Here is a 21,137-nt window from a genome sequence, read left to right on the forward strand (position 1 = left end):
TTTTACTGCTGCTGGAGAAGGGTTACACACCGGGTGTGTGGTAGGCATATGCCGTGCCCGGGTGTGTGGGGCTGTGGGAGATTTGGCAGGTGATGGTTGCTGTCCATGGGGCTTGGGGGTAAATTTGCTCCACCTCTGACTACCTAGATTATCCACCCCCCATGGCTTAGTCATGAGAACCTTCTAAAGTCTCAGTGGCTCCACCCCCCCCACCTCCCCACCCCCAATAGGCCTCAGTGCAGATCTCCATCTCTGGGGGTGGGGTGGATACTGAGCAACTGAGGGATGGCACATGCATTGTCGTGTTATGAAGGGGTTTCCCAGCTAACAAGCATCTGTATATAGACAGGTATGTAGATCTGTATTTACGCGTATAGTAGAACCTCTGTAGCTGACCACCTTCCTACACTGAAACCTCAAGTTGACCTAATGTTCATACACCGGACATGTACCACATGTACATATCAGTATAGTCGGCCTTGGTCCTTATGTTGACCAGTTTGTTGTAGTTTCTTGGGTGATCCACTTAGAGAGATTCCACTATATTTGTAGATCAATCAAGATATCTGTGGCTGGAGTTCAAAGCAGTTTGAGTGGGAAAAACTAATTATGGATTGATTGGATTAAGAAAAATTCTGCACAAAAAACTAAACCTGCCCTGAGGGCTCAACCACTAGCCTGGGTCCAGATGGGCAGCACTGCAAAACAGGTTTGGAAACTTTCAGAACTTCCTTTAGAACTTATGACATGTTTCTTTCAAAATAGCATTATCATTGGTATTATTATATAAAGACAGTACTTGTTTGTTATAGTCAATTGGGAAACTCCAGGAAAGTATAAAGAAAAAAATTTACGCCACCACAAATTCACCCAGCCATCTGGAGGTAGCCACCACCCATTCTGACCATTTTAAGATCTTTTCTCTGTGCATATATGTGACTATGTCTACACACACAGTACTCACATGGCCTGGCCCGAGCCACACCAGGATGAGGAGCTGCAGGGACAGAGGAGTGCCAGCAGACAGCACAGAGAGGCACCAGCACCCCCTCACCGGCCCTCTGGAGCCCTCATGGTCCCGGCTTGCTCTGAGCGTGCACATTCCTTCCTGGGCAAGAGCTTAAGAGTGGAACTGCCCTGGCCTATTTGTGCCCTGCAGGGCAGGGACTTTGAGCCTGTCTGCCAGATCAGCAGCCCCAGGATGAAGCCAGAGACCCATGGATGGCCCTGACTAGGGAGGTGACCTGCTTGGGGTTCCCCACATGCTGGTGTCCATGGCTCCCACCTGGCTACCCTGGAATGAATACAAGGCTTCAGGTGGCTGTCAGATTGGGCCACACAGCCTGCTGTCTCTGAGGCAGCGCTTGGCCCTTGAGGAAGCGCAGGCAGGGCCAGCTCTCCCTGCCTCATCATCTCCCTGGTCTCTGTCCCTCAGACAACCTGAAGGCAGCCAAGGTCTACCCTGAAAGGGCTAGATTGAGAGTATAGGAAGTAGTTGGCTCCTGGCTTTATTTTTCAGTAATTAAGATACAAAGCCCAGAATTTGAAAACAAGAGGTTTGTGGCAGAAGCCACAGATGTTAGGCACTGGGCCTGCATGTGAGGCAGGAAGCCCAGGGTGGGTGTGCTGGGTTTTGTGGCCCCAGCTAGGGCCCAGATGCTCCAGCCATGGTATCTGCTCCCCTCCAAGCCCTCCCTGTGTCTCACTGGGATGGGGCCATCATCCTTTCTCAGCATCCCAGCCCCCATCCACACAAAGCTGGACGAGCTCTGGGCCTTTTGGTGTCAGAGGGAGAGTTGCCATGGCCCCAGTGACCACAGAGTCTTTGGGGCTTCTCTGTCCACATGGCTGCCTGGCCAGAGTGGGATGGGCCACTGTTCCAAGTCTGCAAGACAGACAGTGGCACAGCACTGCAAGAAAGTCCCAAGAGTACCCACATGCATGTGCCTTGGAAAAGGCATCTCAGGTCAGAGGGAGGCCAACAGACAAGTGCACTGGGTACTGTGAAGCCTGCTCCAAGGGAGGCTCAGGGATCAACTTGCCACTTTAGATCCAGCTGGGACAAAAGAGGGCCCCTCGCCTGGGTAACCCCCTGCTGGGCCAGCTTCTGTGGGTCCTACATGGGGACTCAGGGACATGGAGGTGGAGATGGTCTCTATGCTCCCAGGTCCTGCAGATGTCCGCTTTGTCTGGGAGAAGAATGGGCGCGTTCTGGAGACCTGTGTCCCTGTGCAGACCCATGCACTACCCGATGGCAGGGTCCATGTGCTCAGCTGGCTGCGGGATACCATCCGGGAAAGCACCGAGTATCGCTGCTCAGTCTTCTCCTCTGCAGGGAATGAGACCTCTAGGGTACAGGTTGCTGTGATGAGACCTGGTAAGTGATTCCCACACCCACTGCAACGCTTTTAGAAGGTGATTTCCCATTAACGTATAATGGTAAATATAGTGAAAATGCGCTCTGACAGAAACGCATTTGTGTGGTAGCATTTGTTTTGGGATTAGCTGTTGGCTTTACACTGAGGAAGATGCGGATTTAAACCTTTCACTCTCTGCCTTCCGGCCCACCCCATGTGCACACTCGCTGTCTCTCATCTTCCCAGGGTGGGACTGTGTTCACATCTTTAGGGCAGCTGAGCCTGTTAGGCCTGCTGTTCCACTTGCCTGGCCCTCAGCGTGCACTCAGCACCAGGCTCCCGCGGTGCCCAAGTTGTCCCATCCGTGCAGACATGTTGGTGTCCTGCCAGCCCTACCCCCAGAACCTCCTGGCCAAGTTGCTTGGGCAGCTTGCCCTCTGCTCCAGTAGCCCATGGGCTGCCCTGGGATTGCCCTTAACCTTGAGGATGGAGTGTTCCTTTCTTGATTTGCTGTCCTTTTGTGAAGTGTGCCTTCCAACACATCCTACAGAGCATGAATGGGAGGTGCTAAGACCCTGTGCTGCTTTTCTGTCTTACATGTAAACGGGAGATTGGCTGGGTCTGTAATCTTGGCCTGAGAATGGCTGCCCTGCAACATTGATGTAGGTGATGTCCTCCTGTCTTCTGGTGCGACCTTGAGGGCTTTGCTTCTCTAAAACCTTGTATGATCTATTTTCCAAGCACTGTGAAATTTCAAGGTATCTTGGTTTTTTCCTGCGTTGGCCAGACTGTTAAATGTGGGAGCCCTTTCCCGTCAACTCTCACTCTGTTGTGCTGGGTAGAGTGCCATGGCATCATCATAGCTCATAGCACCTCAAACTCCTGGGCTCAAGTGATCCTTCTACTTTAGCCTCCTAAGTAGCTGGGACTGCAGGCGCCCACCACAACACCCAGTTAGTTTTTCCTATTTTTAGTAGAGATGGGGCCTCACTCTTACTCACACAGGTCTGGAACTCCTGAGCTCAACTCCTGATCCACCTGCTGCGAGTACAGGTGTGAGCCATCGCACCCAGCCACATATTCTTGAATATTCAATATTTTCCACTTCATTTGCTATTATTTTAGGAATTATTTTTCTAAGAAGTAGGACTCTTGGGCTACTACTTGAATTTTCCACTTCTCATCTACCTTTTCCCTCATCTGTTAAGTTTCCCTCTGTTTTCTCCTCCAAGCCTTAATAGTGTCTAATTGTACTGCTGTCATGTTTTTATCTCCAAGAGCCTTTTTTCTGTTGTTTTTAGACAGAGTCTCATTATGTTGCCCTTGGTAGAGTGCCATGGCGTCACAGCTCACAGCAACCTCCAACTCTTGGGCTTAAGAGATTCTCTTGTTTCAGCCTCCCAAGTAGCTGGGACTACAGACACCTGCCACAACACGCAGCTATTTTAGTTGTCACTGTTGTTTGGCAGACCCACACTGGGTTCAAACCCACCAGCTCCAGTGTGTGGCCAGTGCCCTAGCCGCTGTGTTGAGCTACAGGCTCCCAGCCTCCAAGAGCCTTTTTTTTTAGTCAGTGTTACTTTATCACCCTCAGTAGAGTGCTGTGGCATCACAGCCCACAGCAACCTCCAGCTGTAGAGCTTAGGTGATTCTCTTACCTCAGCCTCCCGAGTAGCTGGGACTAAAGGCACCCACCACAACGCCCGGCTATTTTTTTGTTGCAGTTTGGGGCCGGGTTTGAACCCACCAGCCTTGGTATATGGGGCCAGCGCCCTATTCACTGAGCCACAGGTGCTGCCAGAGGCTTTCGTTTTTATTGCACTGTTGTTTCGTGGATGCTTACCTTCTCTTCACTCTGAGACTATGATCGATTTTTTTCCAGTTTTCTTCTTTCTCCAAAGCGCCCTTTTCTGTCTTGCCATCCTTCTGTTGGACGGCTCCCGTAGCTGTCTTGCGACCATTGATTGTCTATTTGCAGTTAAGAGAGGGGCACAAAGAACCCTAGTTCTCTAGACCAGCATGTTTTTTTTTTCTGGTCTTGCAGTTTTGGGCTGGGTTTGAACCTGGCACCTCCAGTATATGGGGCCTGTGCCCTACTCCTTTGAGCCAAAGGCACTGCCCGAGACCAGTGTTTTTCAACCTCTTTTCTCTCACAGTGCACTTGAGCCTGTAAACTTCCTCAGCACACTTAAATTATGTCCATCAAAAAAAATGAGTTAAAAAAAAGAACATGCTTACTGTGCTTTGAACTTCTTTTGAAATTAGATGATCTTTAAAAATTTTCACGGCACACTTAAAGTCCTCTCATAGTACACCAGCTGAAAATCAACTCATCTAGCTCTTTGTCCTCAAGGTGTGGTCTATGGACTGACAGCATGAAAGTCACCTGGGAGTGCATCAGAACTGTGACATCTCTGCCCCTACAACCCCCCCCTGCTGAGTCAGAACTATTCTGCAGGTGATTGATGTGCTTTTGCCAAGCACTTCTCCACCCCAGGGATCTTGCCAAAATGTAGACTGTCCCTTAGCAGGGCTGAGTGGGGGCTTCAGCACATCTGACCAGCTGCAGCCTACATCTGGAGCGGTAGGGCTTCGCCCTCTAGCATTGAACCATCCAGAGAACCTTTCAGTGTGGATTCCACTGGCCGTACCTGGCACAGAGCCCATCTGTCCTGTGCTCTCCTAGGGAATCAGCAGTCTTTCGGAGCCCAGAAAGGCAGTCCTCTGGCTGGGCTACCAGGTGATGAACAGCCTGTGAAGCACCATGCATCTTCTTAGCACAGGGCTGAACTTGCAGACAATTTTGAGGTTGTTCCTTGCTTTATCTGTTGCCAGCCCTGGACTCAGCTTTTTTGGGTCTGTTGACTCGATTTCTGCTTGTCCCTGTCTTCCAGCTTCTTACTGTTTCCTTTCCTGTTCTGTCATTTCAAACACTTATGTATACAGAGGGTGCCAAAAAGATGTATGCTTATTTTAAGAATGGAAAAAGCTGTATTAAAATTGGTATACTGATAAATGTTTGTTACCTTGTATAATTTTTTACTTTTAAAAAATGTATATACATCTTTTTGGCACCCTTTGTATACTTTTTAAAATGGTCCCTTATTATCATGTTTGTGGAGGTTCAGGAGAAAAGTAATTGCTACATTCACTCTGACTTGAGCTTCACTTCTTCTCATTTCTATAAAATGTCCTGCCTGTTCTGTTCCGCAGCTGCTGTCAGGATGAAATGGAACCATCACGTAAAGGTGATTGATTTACCATGCTGAAATCTGGCCCAGAAGTTAGGTGAACAAGTGTTGTCTGCTATGTAGTCATTAGGAGGGAAGCACCTAGGTACTGGGCACTTGAAGCCTGTTCATGTTTTACCTTGTATCTAACTGACTTATCTTATGAGATAGGTGCTGCTGTCCTCACTTCATAGATGGTGAGAAAAAAGCCCAGAAAGATTAAGTGACTTGCCTGATGTCACACAGCTTGACAATCAGTAAGGAGCAGGACCTGACTGAATACTGGCATCTTCATGCCCAAGTCACTCTTAAGGATGGTAGATACGAAAGAGGCAGAGTTAAAAGATATAATTAGAGCCGCAAAGAATACAGTTAAGTATTTTCTTACCCCCGCCCCACTTTTTTCCTGAAAGTATAGGTGGTGTTGTGTTGGAGCTGGGTACATTTAGAGAGTAAAATGATTCTCTATTGATGTGAGGTCCCCCACCACACTCACCCCCATGTGTTGTTAGAATCAGAAGTGTCCCTTTTTGAGTTAGGAATTATCCCTAGCATGGGCATGCCTGTAATCCCAACATTTTGGGAGGCTGAGGAGGGGGGACTGCTTGAGGTCAAGAGTTTGAGAATAGCCTAGAAAATAGTGAGAGCTCATCTCTACAAAAAAAAGAAAATAATAATAAAAAAAATAAAATAAAATCAGCTGGGTGTTTGTAATCCCAGCTACTCGGGAGGCTGAGACAGGAGGATCACTTGAGCCTAGGAGTTTAAGACTGTATGAGCTATGACTGCACCACTGCACTCCAGCCTGGGTGGAGTGGGACAATGGCTCTAAAACAAATAAGCCAACCCTCCCAAACAAAAAAAGGATTGCTGCTAGAGCATTTGCCACCCCCCCCCCCGCCTTTAGGGGAGGGCTATGCCACAGGCTGGGTGGGTGCCTAGCACGCAAACTGACTCATGGGCTTCTTAGTTTTGTTTAGCGCATTAGTTCTACTTTGTATCAGTGACAAAAGCCTGTAAATGATACCTTCATTTTTATGTTTACCAAAAGAAGCATGGCTGTGTCAGGTTTGTGCTGTCATGACACAGCAGTAACAAGAATCAGAATCCAGGATAAAGCACACATAGGAGGCTGTGGGGAGTGAGTGGCAGGTGCTGTAATGTCCCCAGAGCATAGCCATGCTGGCTTCCCAAGATGCCACCAGCCTTGGTGAGAGCCAACCTCTGCTCTCACTCCACGGAGGAGGAAGCCTTGCCCATGCCCCGGAGACCCAGGGTCTCTGCAGATCCGCACCGGCATGAAAGTGAGCCCCTCTACCAGGCAGGAACACAAAGTGCCGATGTGACGTTGGAGGGCAGTTGCCACCACGCACCATCTATCAAACTGCTGCTTGGGAGCACCTGTGGGTCCAGGTGAGGCCCAGGATCACATCCTGGCCCCTGGGCAGGCCAACAGCTCCGCTGTGACCCAGTTCAGCCTGGTAGAGGGGCCTCACCAGTGGGCTGTGTTCCTGAAGCAGGTCAGCAGGCCACAGGCAGGCCCAGAGCTGGAGCCCACCTACTGCACCGGGGGGCCTGAGTGGACAGGCAGCATTAGGGATGCCACAGATCCATGACCTTGGCCTTGCTTGTCTTCCAGAAGCAAACCACCAAGAGAAATGGACCAGAGAGCTCGCTGCCTGGAGGGCTGTGGTTGGGGAGCATGGCCGGATGATGCAGAGCTGGAGGAAGGCATGGGTACGTGGCCCCAGCCAGGCCCCAGGGGGTTGGAGGTGGGCCTGGCACCTGCCACCTCTGGACACTCTTGCAGGGACCCTCCTGTCATGGGCTTCCATTGATTCCTCTCAGCTGAAGAGGAGTGCTACTTTGTGAAACTTGCATCCCTAGGGGACTCCTGAGTCTTGCAGCAAGGCTGGAGCGGATCAGGAATCACTGATAAGGAGAATGCAGTGGGGCAGTCAGGCAGGGTTTGCTGTCTGGTTAAGACAGGACCCCACAGCCACTCCACCCCAGGACAGAGCACTCAGTCACTGCTTTGACCAAAGTATAAGAACTCTGGGCAGTGGGGTTCCCTCCTGGGTGCCTCGGGGAGGCATGCTGGAGGAGCAGGCAGAGGTGGCTTCCTCAGCCATAACCTGGTGGGGCCAGGCCCCAGAGGTGGCAAGCAGAGAATCACTCCTAAGGCAGGGCTCCCAGATGAAGGTGGAGGTTGTCCTGCCAAGGTTCCCAAGTTGCTAATTGGCTTTCTTGGCTGCTACCAGAAGCAAAGTCAGAGACTGCACAGTGGATGTTCTGCCAAAGTATAGGGGCAAACCATGGGCCTCAGGGCACTCTGAGTTAGATGCTGCCAAAAGGTGGGGAATTTACAGTTGATCCTTCCATAGAGAGAGCAAGCTCCCTCTCCTGAAAACCACCTCCCTCTCAGGGACAACGGAGGTGGGCAGGCAGGGCGGCCAACCCAGGAGTTGGTGCGAATGGACTGCTGCTTCACCTTTATGTCCCAGGTGGGAAAACCATGCCTGGTGTGGATCATCAGTTCCTCATGGCAGGAGAGGCTCAGGACGCTACTGGTGTGCGTGGAATTGTCTAGCAGAAGAATCAGGGTGTTGAGTAAGAAAGGTCCATGTGTTCTGTCACGGATTCAACTGCTGTGTTGTTCTTTCAGGAAAGCTGTAGCAAGGATACCTTGTAGCCACCAGGATTCAGTTCTCAACCCAGATCCTGACCAGACCCTGCTGCACTGGCCATGGCCACCCCTGGAAAAAGACCAGGCATCTGCAGTAGCAAGGTGTCTTGCCCCAGCCTGCTCTACACGGCCATCAGGCCATCCTGACTGGTCCTCCCAGGGGCTGGGCAGTGGGAAAATACGGAACCTGAATGGGCCTGTGACAGGAACCAGGACTTTTTAAAAATCACATGCTTAAGTGTAACAGGAGGGTCTGTCTGGCAGAAGTGAGTAACCAGGATGGCTAATAGGCTACAGTAGCAGCTCTGATTGACACTAAAACAAGTGTTGGGTACAGGCTGCTCCTCCAAAAACACTCATCATGTCCTGAGGGCCACTTCTACAAGATCCCCATGACCTTACTTTGTCAGCCATCTTCCCTATTCCCCAGATGATAGGGTCAGCACAGGCAAGTGCTGCTTTTACTGGCAAATATCGAGCCATACCTGACACTTCTCCCACCCTCAGATTTAACCACAAATCTTTGAAGGTACATGCTGGGACAGAAGGCGAGACTTCACATGTGATGCTTTGCCTTAAACCCCGAGTGACTGTGAGCTGCACTCTGGGAGGGCATGTCTCTAGACCCTGTGTTCCTCGCTAAGCCCAGATACCAGCTCTCTGCTGTACTCCGGCGCTGTGGGTTACGTCTCTGATGTGTGCCCTGTCAGTGCTCAGCTTCAGCAATGGGACACCAAGCTTGTGTTGAGGTAGAAAAGCCAAACAGGTCAATTATGCAAATCTCCTGGGGCCATGTTCAATTTTCTCAACACTGGTATGAATCTGTAGAGGGTGTTTTGTTATACCTGTTCTTGAGTCTCTAATTATTAAAACTGTATCTCCAAAGACTCTGTCACTGTGTGTGAACTTGTCCTAAAGCTGCTCAGCCTTTAATCTTACAGACACGTCTCTTCTTGTCGATGGAATGACAGTTTTCACGTCTACCATGAAACCAAACGTTCTGTTAATAAAGCTGCACTCCTCTGTGATCCCAGCAAGTAACGGGCGTCGTCTCAGCTGTATGACCACAGCCCAGCCAGCTACTTGCCCACCTGGCCACATGACACTCATCTTGCTCATAGACAGACCATCACATATTCATAGTCTAAGTTTTTCTTTTTTTTTTTTTGAGACAGAGCCTCAAGCTGTCCCCCTGGGCAGAGTGCCGTGGCATTACAGCTCACAGCAACCTCTAACTCTGGGCTCAAGCGAGTCTCCTGCCTCCGCCTCCCAAGTAGCTGGGACCACAGGCGCCTGCCACAACGCCCGGCTATTTTTTGGTTGCAGCCGTCATTGTTGTTTTGGCGGGTCCGGGCTGGGGATTCGAACCCACCACCTTAGGTGTACGTGGCTGGCGCCTTAGCTGGTTGAGCTATAGGCGCTGAGCCAGTCTAAGTTTTTCTATAAAATATCCATCACCTTTCACTGTGGCACTTGCTTGGGAACAGCCTCAGCCACTACAGGCTGCCCAGTGAATGCCTCAAGCTCTGGGCATATATCACTGATGCCCTTTCTGTGTCTTCCTTGAAGTGTGGATCGAGAGCACGTTCATCTAGAGCACTTACACACTTGTAGTTTTTGTAATACAGTGTTCTGTTGGGAAATGTAATTATGAGAGTGAATTGAGTCCTTGCAATGTTGGAAAAAATGAAAGGAAAGTATGTTTGTTCAGATAAATAACTGTCCGTGGCACCTGGCCCCGGGGCTGTGCTTCCTGAAGCACCTGCTATGATGAGGGAGTGAATCAGCCCCCAGCAGTGGTCTCAGCTGAGCCATTCCTGCACAGGAAAGCAGTAGGATGGCATCACTAGGCAAGTGCAGGTGAGAAAGGGTAGGTGTGAGAAGGAAACCTCTCAGAAGCTGAATGAATGTTACCCCACCTACTGTGAAAGCTGCTTTTATTCCTAGATTAGTAAAACAAATATCACAGACCTAGAGACCTCTAAGAAAGGGCTTCTGATTTATCAAATTTTAAAATTATAGCTGCTTAGTGCAGCTGACAGGCTATTTGTTCCCCACAAATTTAATTTTGTTAATTTGTTTAATTTTTGTTAATTTGTTCCCCACAAAGTTAATTTTGGAACTTTTGTTGTCAAATAATCTCCCACTTTCAAACTTACTACAGTGGATCTGCTAGCTACTGATAGAGGGGTGGTGGTGTGGGAAACACCTCTCTGCTCTTGCTGACGTGGCAGAAGGATAGCATGTAGAGGGGACTCGGTGCTTGGAATGGCTTCTGACCTGGCTGACCACATTTAAATGGTTCAGAATGGGTAAAGACTGTCAGGGCTCACAGTGGTCATAGTGAGCACCACAGATGACAGGGGACGGTTGCAGCCCTGCTCACAGCATGCCATCTCTGAGTCATTACAATTTTACCTTGTGTCATAGGCCACTTATTTCTCAGTGGTACAATATCTGGCTGGCATGACTAAAGTCAATTAACTGTATTTTCAAAGCCAAACACCCTGCTTACTTGATGAACAGAAAGCAGTGAAAATCCTTTCCTGCCATAGGCTTTGGTGAAATGAATGGGCATGCAGGCCGGGGCTAAGCCAGGACATGTGTGGCAGGTCTGTGCAGGCCAGAGGCTGTGGCTGTCACTACCAGACCCTGCTCAGCCCCCTTCCTTCGAGGCCAGAGTGTCCAAGAGGAACAGTCAATTAAGACAGAGACCACCGATGAGCTTAAGGTCACCAGAGTCTGGAATAAAATTAAATAATTACTCTTTATTCAAAATAAATAAGTCCTCTTACTTACAAGGAAAATAGGAAAGTAAAATCTGTCCTCCTGTCCTCTGAGACAGAAACCACATTCAGAATATGCTCATTTAAAAAAGAAAGAAAAGATTTATAGATTATCAAAGTGAAATCTAAGAACTTCAATACATTGTTTCTCTGAAAAATAAAGACTGAAAGAAATAATTCATGTCAAAAGTCACAGGTTAGAAAACCAATTTTCCTTCTGAGGCTCATTTTAGCAAATCCTCCAAGTATCCCCAAATGAAAGCTGAAAAGCAACATCCCTGGGAGAGGGCCCTTCCCTACAGTCCTCCTGCTCTGATGCTAGTGTCCCTGCAGCCCTCTGTCAGGTGGCTCCCTGTAGGACTGTGCTCCTTCCCTGGGTGCCTCCGCACCAGCTTTCTGCAAACTCACTCACTTGGCTCAGCTATTCTGCAATGGAGAGGAAATTTCCTTAGCAGCCAAAGTACTCTAAGTACCATGTTTTCTAGTGTTTTCCAGATCCAGTGTGCTCAGAAAGCCAAAGCTGTATTACCAGGCTTTTAAGAGATTTCCACCAGAGTATATATGAACAACATTTGATGGGCTCCACAGTTTTAAAGGCCTGAGACACTGCTTCACACCCCCTTTCATGCAGGTTAATTTCCAGATTCAACAGTCATACAAAATACATTAGGTCAATGAAGAACTACAAAGAAAAGGCCCCAAAGTCTTTCAAACTTCTCTCTCCTTACCCAGAAAACACAGACACACAGGAAAGAACTCTCTTGCTATAAATTCAAGTTCATCATCTGAGAGGTAGAAGCTTCCAAGGATTCATCTAGCTCCAGGGCACATCGACTGTATACTTCCAGATGTTTTTTCCAGATTTCAACTAAAAGTAGAAAACAGATCAACAAGTTAGAAAATTCCTATCAGAAAATCAGTGGCATGACTGAGTGGACTTGTGGCCACTGCCCAGCAGATCACTGAGCTCAGGAGCCCAACCGGGGCTACTCACTGCTCCCAGACTGCTGGGCCAGTTGAGCTGCATTGCGCCTCCCACCATCCCCCAAGAGAGCTCACAACATTAGGAAACCCCGCCTGGCTTTCCAACCCTGTCTTACAGCTACCCTTAACTCTCTGTTAAGTGACATCTGACTTGAATTCTAAGATAACCACTGACAAGCCCTGACAACGTCCAAAGTCTGAAAACACCTCTTAGGCAATGGCTTAGGCTTACCAGGACTGATCATAGCCAGTCTTGGCCTTGACTTACCAGGCCTGACTAGAGTCGGTCCTGGCTAGACTTCACCTTAGTTGGACTTACTAGGCACTGTTACAGCTTGTCTTGCAGCATCAAGGGCCAAACTGCTCTCCTGGATGCTAATTAAAGCTGCTAAAGAACTTAGAGGACACTCAACCCGACACCAAATCCTCCATGGAGCACTCACTGTAGTGTGGCTCTTCTTTTTCAGTGGGGGCTGGGGGGCTGTCTTCTACAGAGCAGCTGGGGCCCTCCATAGGTAGGCTGGAAGGGACCTGAGGCCCAGGCTCTCCAGCCAGTTCCCGCTGCACATTCTCCAGCATGGTCTTGTACGCCTGCCGGGCTGCCATTGTCAGCTCAACCATCTTGTGGAACTGGTCCTTAGGCACAAGCAAGAGCACACAGATGAACTCTGACTACTGAGAAGATGGGGGTCCCCTGCAAAGTTGACAACAGTGCCCTCTGCAGGGAAGCAGGGGCAACTGGGCCCTGTAACCCTCCCACCCCTTTGTCTGGGGGGAGCCAGGATGCTGCCCCGGAGGAAGTGTGCTGACCTCTCCGGCACCTGCCTGAGATGCCTCTATGTCAGCACAAGCCAAGAGCCAAATTCAAAACCAGACACTCTGTGCTGTCAAGGAGACAAAGGCCACCGTTTTATGAAATGGTTTTGCCTCAATGTTCTCAATGCCAGCCTACTAGTGGGGACTGCTGGGACCCACTTTCCCCAACAGCCAGGGACTGAAGAGGCCCGTGCCTTTGTCTCACCTGGGCCCCATCGTAGCTGAAGATCCCCACCACACTGACAGGAACGGCTTTGTTCAAACTGCGCCCCAGAGCTTTGCGGTTGAGAGCAAACACAAAGGGAATGTTCTGCTCACAGGCATAATCAATAATGGTGTGCAAAGTGTCATCCAGCCCACCTGGTCAGAAGACAATGAAAAACGACAGGGAGACACATCACATGCAGCACAGCGTTGATACTGGTTGCAAAGGACTTTTTCTACAGATGGCAACATGCCTGCTGATGATTTTATACTCAAGTCAGCACCACTGCCAAATCTCACCAAGAGAGCAAGTCACAGCAACAGGGAAGAATTAGCTCTCCAAAAGAGATACCTCTGTGATGTGATAAACACACAGCTTGCTTTATGCCAGGGTTCTCAACCTTCCTAATGCCGCAGCCTAGGTTGAGAACCGCTGCTTTATGCTAATGAGAAAAATTAAGTATTAGCTAAAATTACCAAACACTTACCACGTGCCAGGCCACTGATCAACTGCTTCACACATATTATTAGCTCCTGTATCTCCTAACCAAATCAAAAAAGCAGGCAGATGCTTGTGGTCCCACTTGGAGATGGAAAACCCGAGGCACAGACAGGTTCCTTACCCCACTTGGTACCTCTGGTTGGGGCACAGGGTCTGGCTCCCGAGAGCTCACCATGCTCTACTCTTGACCCTGCTTCCGAGTGAGGCACAGTGAAGGGAAGATGGAAGGGGCACCACATGCAGGCCTCTCCCGGCCACCTAGAGACCAACGTGCCTGAGAAGTAACCCCACCTGCATGAGAAGTGAGGCAGGGGCCTAGCGTGAGGCTTCAGGGGGCCCAGCACAAGTCTTTGTACCTTCCTGCGGTGGCCAGTTAGCATGCACTCAGAGGAATGACTCCATGGACAATGGCAACACAATATCACAGGAGGCAGGAATGAGTATGGCACGGAAAACCAAAGATTTATAGAACTTCTCCGTGCTGTTAACTTAAGAGAAAATTGGAACAGATGGAAAGGTATCTAAGCTGTCGCACAGAATGATCCATGTCAACTTTACATTAACCTAAAATTTTCAACATATTGTAATTTACTATAGATAAGATTTCTCTGAGATGAAAACTTAAGGAAAAAATGTCACTCTAGTGGAGGAGTTGAAACACATTCTTAGTAAAGTAAGGATTAGGAATATGAAACCAATAGAAAAACAATTAAATTCAAGTTGTGGGGGGAGGAAAGGGAAGGATGGAGGAAGGATGGTAGGCTCTCAGCTAATAGGCACAATGTAAGGATATACAGCACACACACTCTCCAGGAGTCCAAGAGTATGAGGTTGCTGTGAGCTGTGATGCCATAGCACTCTACCAAGGGCAACACAGTGAGACTCTGTCTCAAAAAAAAGTTCAGAGGCTCGGCGCCTGTGGTTCAAGTGGCTAAGGTGCCAGTCACATACACCTGAGCTGGTGGGTTCAAATCCAGCCTGGGCCCGCCAAATAACAATGACGATTGCAACCAAAAAATAGCCAGGTATTGCGGCAGGTGCCTGTAATCCCAGATACTTGGGAGGCAGAGGGATGAGACTTGCTTGAGCCTAGGAGTTGGAGGTTGCTGTGAACTGTGATGCCACAGCACTCTACCCAGGATGACAGCTTGAAGCTCTGTCTCAAAAAAAAAAAAAATTCAGAATTATGAGGTAAAATGCCACTCTGAACAAGTATATTACTTTAACATAATTCAAGGCTGTAGTAATACTAATTTTCACTTTTAAAATGATCACAAGCCATTGGCTATCTTATCCAACTAACAAATATTTATAAGATATACAACAAGTATGTTATGCTTCAAAGCAAAAAATATATAGGAACCAATGATAAAACAAATGCATTTTAAGTGCATCACAAATCCCCACCATGCCTAATCAAGTAAAAACCTAGTCTCTGGGCAGCGCCTATGGCTCAGTGAGTAGGGCGCTGGCCCCATATACTGAGGGTGGTGGGTTCAAACCCAGCCCCGGCCAAACTGCAACAAAAAAATAGCTGGGCGTTGTGGTGGACGCCTATAGTGCCAGCTACTCGGGAGGCTGAGGAAAGAGAATCACCTAAGCCCAAGAGCTGGAGGTAGCTGTGAGCTGTGATGCCATAGCATTCTACCAAGGGCAACAAAGTAAGACTATGTCTCAAAAGAACCCCAAAGGAACAAAAAAACCTAGCCTCATGTTCTGCCATGACAGAGAAGCAGAATGGTAGCTTCTAAGGAAGGGGGGGATGACCGCAGACCGAATATATAAATACATCTGCCTTTCTTTTTCTTTTTTTTTTGAGATGGAGACTCACTATGTTGCCCTTGGTAGAGTGCCAGGGGTCATAACTCACAGCAACCTCAAACTCCTGGGCTCAAGTGATTCTCTTGTCTCAGCCGCCCAAGTAGCCGGGACTACAGGCACCTGCCACAATGCCTGGCTATTTTTAGAGATGGGGCCTTGCTCTTGCTCAGGCTAGTCTCAAACTCCTGAGCTCAGGCAATCTGCCTGCCTCAGTCTCCCAAAGAGCTAGGATTATAGGCCTGAGCCACCTCGCCTTTTTGTTTTCTTAAAGATATGAATCCACAGGAGAATGTGAGTGAGAAGAAAGTTTTAGAAGCAGAAATGCAAATGGACAACTAAGCTAGCAGACTATGCCAATAGTGGGGAGAGTCCAGAACAGCCAGACCTGGACCCAGAATCCCACAAAGCTCAGGAACAGGAAACATGGGGGTGAAGTCAGGTCAGGAGAGCTAGCAGGACACTGGTAAAGAGGCAAGTCAGTGTCCAGTCCATTGGCCCCAGCCCTCTGGTGAGGCAGGGCCCTAGTGTGCAGGATGTGACGCACCACCTGTAACAGTGGAAAGAGGATAAGCTTGAAGGATGAAGGCCGAGACCCAAGCCTGTCTCTCCAAAAAGGAGGTGCTGAATCTTCCCTGGGGATGTAACCATCCCAAGGGGACACAGAGACACCCCTAGGGTGCTTCTGATGTGGCAGAATCCTATAGCAGAACTTCTCAGAGTGCACTACGGAGCAGGAGCATCCAGAACTCACTGGAAGTGCAAACCCTTAGGCCCGATGGACCTACTGGAGCAGAAACTCTGGCATCTGTTTTCACCAGCCCTCTGGGTGATTCTGATGCGGGCTGCAATCTGAGAACCACCACCCTAAGATGCTGCTCACAGCCTGGAATGCCAGCCATGCTGTGTGTTAGCTTTTAAATAGGTGCAGACCACTAAGGGCCAAGACGTGTGGAAAGCCTCCACCATGAGACACCAAAGCAAATAAAGAATACAACTTGGAGGACATGGAGGCAATGCAGGGAGGAGAACCTGGCATCACTGAAATTCTCAGAGAGGTTAATACATCCATGAGTCAGCAGCCATGTCAGGAAAAAAGAATCTTCGGCAAACAAAAATAGGTTTCAGAAATTAATAATAGCAGAAGTGAAAAACTCAACAGAAAGTTTAGAAGATACAGCTGAGATATCCTAACAGAAAAGGGAATCGAAAGAAAGAGATGAAAAGCAGAGAACAAGGAACAAGTGGTACCTGTCGAGAAGGGCCGGACACAGATGTGGTTGCAGGAAGAGCTGGCAGGGACTGGAGGAGAAAAATCAAAGCAAAAACTTAATAGCACAATCCAGAGCCAAGGACACTGGATGCAAACTGCCTCAAATCCTGGATTCTGGGAACAAAGAAGTTCCAACAAGTCCCCCAGAGAGGAGGGGGAAAAAATCACAAAGGACCAAGAATCAGAGACCTCCACATGTGCCCCCCATACACCTTTTTATCATAAACCACTAGAAGATGTGCTCTAGCAAAACAAGAGAGCACTCCAAGAAGATGTACCTGAAAAATACACCTCAACAGCGCCAGGTGGGAGCCAAGGGCATCCCCAGGGTGGCAGCTGCACCAGTGGTTCAGAACCAGCAATGAGGGCTTCTTCAGCAGATGAAATTGCAGAACGCCTGGTGGATCCAATTGTCTTAGGGGAGACTAAGGCAGTTGGCTGAGAGCATGGGGTTTTATCAATGTTAAGATTATAGAAAATTAAGCAACTACCACACAACAAGAACAGTAAGCCAACTATACATTAAAGATAAATGAAAACAAAGCTTGTTTTCTTTCTTCTTCTTTTTTTTTTTTTTTTGCAGTTTTTGGGGCTGGGTTTGAACCCACCACCTCCAGTATATGGGGCCGGTGCCTTACTCCTTGAGCCACAGGCATTGCCCAAGCCTGTTTTCTTTATTGGGAAGTTGCCAAATAATACTTAAAATTGAAAAAAAGAAAACAAAAATGTTGAACAGTAACCCACAAGCCTCTTACTTGGAGATGTGGAGAAAAATACCCCCGTTTAGCTAAGAGCTGACAGGTAGAATCTCTAAAGAACACAGGGAACTGAAGCCTGATTTTCCCCTTAAAGCCTGTGCCCTACTTGACCCCATTAGCTGTATGGATATACAACAAGTAAAGAAACCACCAGGGAAGCATGTGGTCTGCTCTTTCCAGTGACCCAGAAAGGCCTCTGGAGACTGCCAGACATACCACTAAATCACTGAGATCTCCTCTGCCATATCCTGGTCAGCACTGCCCCTGGACGTATAGAGCTAGGACAGGGACAAGCTGCTGTGCTGGGAATGAGGAGGTCTAGCTGCTGCCCCTGGGGCTGCTGGGGGCTTTAGACATGTCAGGAAACCTCCAGGCTTCCGATATGAAATGGTAGCTGCACAGATCATCTCTAAGGGTTCAGCCTCAGGATCTAGACTCATCAACTTTACTGTGACCTTGGCCAAGCTGAATTTTACAACGTAGGAGAGAGGAATGGAGTCAAGGAAGGGCTTGTGAGTGATCCCAGCCTAGATAGAGATGCAGGGTGCCCTAAGCGACGGTGTTCTGCTCCTTTCAGTTCTTCTGTTACTCAATTTAGGAAGGATATAACACGGACAAGCAGGTTCTCAGGGAGCCAAGATGGTACAAGCATGGGGTAAATGAGATGTCACAGAACAGAGTTCACTGTCACCTTACCCAGCACATCAAAGTCTAAACAAAATATACCTTCCAGCTGAAGTAAAATAGCAAGTATTTAGACAAACCCACCTCTGTAATGAGTGAACAGATGAGGCTAACCACAGACAGAACAACTAAATGTAAAGTAGACAAATGCCCAGGCACAGCATTTTGTGGTGTGTGACCAGTGACCATCCTCAGTTCCAGAGTACCCTGCGTGATGGAAACCCATCATCTCTTGCTGTCAGAGGCCTGTGTGGACTGGCTGGAAACCCACTGTGCAGGACTATGTGACCCTCCTGCTTTACAGAAAGTTAGGCACTCAGTAGTCCAGCAGTTCTCAACTTGTCTGTCGGTCACGATCCCTTTGGGGGTCAGACAACCCTTTCACAGGGGTTGCCTAAGACCATCCTATATATCAGATATTTACATTATGATTCATAACAGTAGCAAAATTATAGTTATGAAAATAATTTTATGGTTGGGGGTCACCACACCATGAGGAACTGTATTAAAGGGTCATGGCCTTAGGAAGGTTGAGAACCACTCCAGTAGTCAATACACTTGAGAAATAATTACTCAATTTAAAACAGAAACAAAAAAGAAAATGAGGTGCCAAGGCTTTAGCACAGTCTGCCCAGGTGTGCGGCTAGCCACGAGGGCACTATACCAGCGTGCAGGGCCCACACATCACAGGGCCATTACCTTTCGACTGGATCTTTTCACAGTTGGGAGAAATGATGACGCATTTCAACTTTTTGAGTTTCAGGTGTTTGAGAACTTCCCTCAGCCCCAACACAAGTCGGCGCTTGGTCTTGGCCTTGACTGGATCTTTCTGGTACATACGGTCTTGAAAACGGACAAGTTCTTTGAGGAGGTCCGTAACACAAGCATCCACTTCCTTACTAAGCATCTGGCTGCAGTAACTGAAAGAAATATCAAATATCAGGAAACTGCTACTGGCTGTGACCCTATGTACTGCTTCCATCCAACCTCAGGGAGAAGAGATGTAGACAGTGTCAGACAAGAAGCCACAGTGTGACAAGTAATATTAATCAAAACTGAATTCCTGACTGATTCGATTTTATGAAAGGTAAATAAATACTGGGGCTTCTTCCCCCCACTTCCTGCCCTCTGCCATGGTTTGCCATAAGACCCTATCTCAGCCACTCGGTGTATGTCCCCATTGTGAAAACTAATACCTACAGAGACCATCCTGGAAGAAAAGTGGGAAGAAAAGAAGGCAGAGTGAACAAGGTTAAAAGAATCCTGCCCCTAAGAAATGGTATAAAAATTAAACCACCAAGGGAGACCCAAATGTCATGTTCCATCACCTTCCTACCAATTTCTCCATCTCAAACCTGGACTAAAGGTACTTCTTTCATCATTATCAAAAGGACAGAAACCTCAGTAGAATCAGATACAGACACCATGATTAGGCTTTCCAAACTTATGTATAACTAGATGTGCCTGGCTACTTCCAACCATGAGGGTCATAGTGCAGTGTGGCCCAACTATGTGGGTTTATGGTGCCCAGCACTGTTAGGGTGAATCAATCAATGCCAGATCGAAACTTAAGTCAGGGGCTCACTCACTCCCTGAATCTGCGGCTGTGGATCTTGGGGAAGGCGGCGTGGTCAGGAGCAAGGTGGCTGGCCTCTATGTCCCCCTGGAGCTCCATGCCCGGTGGCTCTTCTGACTTGCCCTCAGCCTCAGGAGTGGAGGAGACCGATTCATCTGTCCCCCCTGGACCTTCGCGGAGGAAAAAGCCGTCCTATGACATCTGAAGGGCCCCATACACACACTGACAGGCTGGCCCAGGGAATCTCACTGACGGGACCAGGCGCTACACAGATAACACTGTGGAGAAATTTACAAAGGGCAAGAAAACAGACTGGATGCCCAGGGAGAAGGGTGGAGACAGTCACACCAACATTCTGACTAGCCTGGATGTGTACCTCCTCCCAGTTTAAAAATTTATTTTTATTGTTGTAAAATATACATAAAATTTACTGTCTTAGCCTTTTTTAAATGTGTAGTTCAGTGGCCAAATTTAGTTTCCCCACTTGATTACCTCTACAGACCACCAAAATGCAAACCAAGTATCAGATCACCAAAGGAAGGAATTTAAAAATGTACAAAATACCACAGCCCCCCCAGATGGCAAGAACAAGACAATGCCTCGTGGGCTGGTAAGGATGGGGAACACTGGGCAACCCGATGGACAGAAGCTACCAAAGCAACTTCCCGCTGCCCCTGGCAATGCCCAACAGTAGCAAGTGCCTATGCCTTCTGAGACACACACACGACACTATCCATGGCAACCTGGTTTCTAACAGCTTACCCCCTTCCACCACAAAGGCAGAAGGACTGTCTGGGACAGTTTGCTAAGCACAGCTCATTCTTTTCAGGGCTATCTTATTTGGAAGTAAGACGCAAACAGGAGTCAGTACCTAAGGGGTCCATCTGCTCAAGTGCCAGGTCATCACCACCGCTTTCTCCATCTTGTCCACCATCACTGGCAATAGCTGGGCTCATGGCATTTTCCTGGAGACGCTGCTGCTTTCTCTCTTGCCGTTCTTTCAAAATAATCTTAAAAATTAAACCAATGATTAAAACATCTAAATGCTTATACTTAGGAGATAATAAGCTTTTCTGTAAAATAAAGTACCCAAGTTCAACTTGTTGCCAATTTGCCTGTGCGGCTTGAAAGTGGCCATGTGCTACCTAGTTACCAGAGGCTGGACCACCCCTCACCCCACCCTAGAGCAGCACCTTCCTCGTCAGGTGCACAGAGCAGACACATGACAGGAACCTGGGCCATGAAGCCAGTCCTGCCGCCGAATGGTCACCTTAGCACATACACCACAGGACTGCTGGGAGAATTAACCAGAGGAATGCATGCAACTGTCCACTGGAAGGGTGCATGGCATGTGCCCTGTGCACTAATTAGCTAGGGTGAGATAGGGGTAGAACGTGTGAGAAGGAAAATACAATTCCCTCCATTTCTCATTTTTCTGTCTATGTCATTGCAAAGGTTTAAAA

General features: G+C 48.4%; 2 protein-coding genes across 4 annotated transcripts in view; one reads left to right on the forward strand and one right to left on the reverse strand.

The window, feature by feature from the left end:
• Nucleotides 1–9,281, forward strand: part of SEMA4D (semaphorin 4D) — a 45,311-nt gene extending 36,030 nt beyond the window's left edge. Inside the window, exons 15-17 of the mRNA XM_023516243.1 lie at nt 2,168–2,377; nt 7,227–7,324; nt 8,253–9,281. Of these exons, the coding sequence (XP_023372011.1) occupies nt 2,168–2,377; nt 7,227–7,324; nt 8,253–8,279 (335 nt within the window). The 3' untranslated portion in view covers nt 8,280–9,281. The remainder of the gene's footprint in view (nt 1–2,167; nt 2,378–7,226; nt 7,325–8,252) is intronic.
• Nucleotides 9,282–11,005: 1,724 nt separating this feature from the next.
• SECISBP2 (SECIS binding protein 2) overlaps nt 11,006–21,137 on the reverse strand; it is a 45,245-nt gene continuing 35,113 nt past the window's right edge. For all 3 annotated transcript variants that reach the window (XM_012808379.2, XM_023516244.1, XM_003795017.2), the window contains exons 12-17: nt 20,546–20,684; nt 19,688–19,844; nt 18,798–19,018; nt 13,065–13,219; nt 12,487–12,679; nt 11,006–11,927 (exon numbers count right to left, since the gene is read on the reverse strand). In XM_012808379.2, coding sequence (XP_012663833.1) covers nt 11,824–11,927; nt 12,487–12,679; nt 13,065–13,219; nt 18,798–19,018; nt 19,688–19,844; nt 20,546–20,684 — 969 coding nt within the window. In that variant the 3' untranslated portion in view covers nt 11,006–11,823. The remainder of the gene's footprint in view (nt 11,928–12,486; nt 12,680–13,064; nt 13,220–18,797; nt 19,019–19,687; nt 19,845–20,545; nt 20,685–21,137) is intronic.

Source organism: Otolemur garnettii, unplaced genomic scaffold, assembly GCF_000181295.1.
Source record: "Otolemur garnettii isolate 467f Iridium unplaced genomic scaffold, OtoGar3 scaffold00088, whole genome shotgun sequence".
In the NCBI taxonomy this organism is placed as follows: domain Eukaryota; kingdom Metazoa; phylum Chordata; class Mammalia; order Primates; family Galagidae; genus Otolemur; species Otolemur garnettii.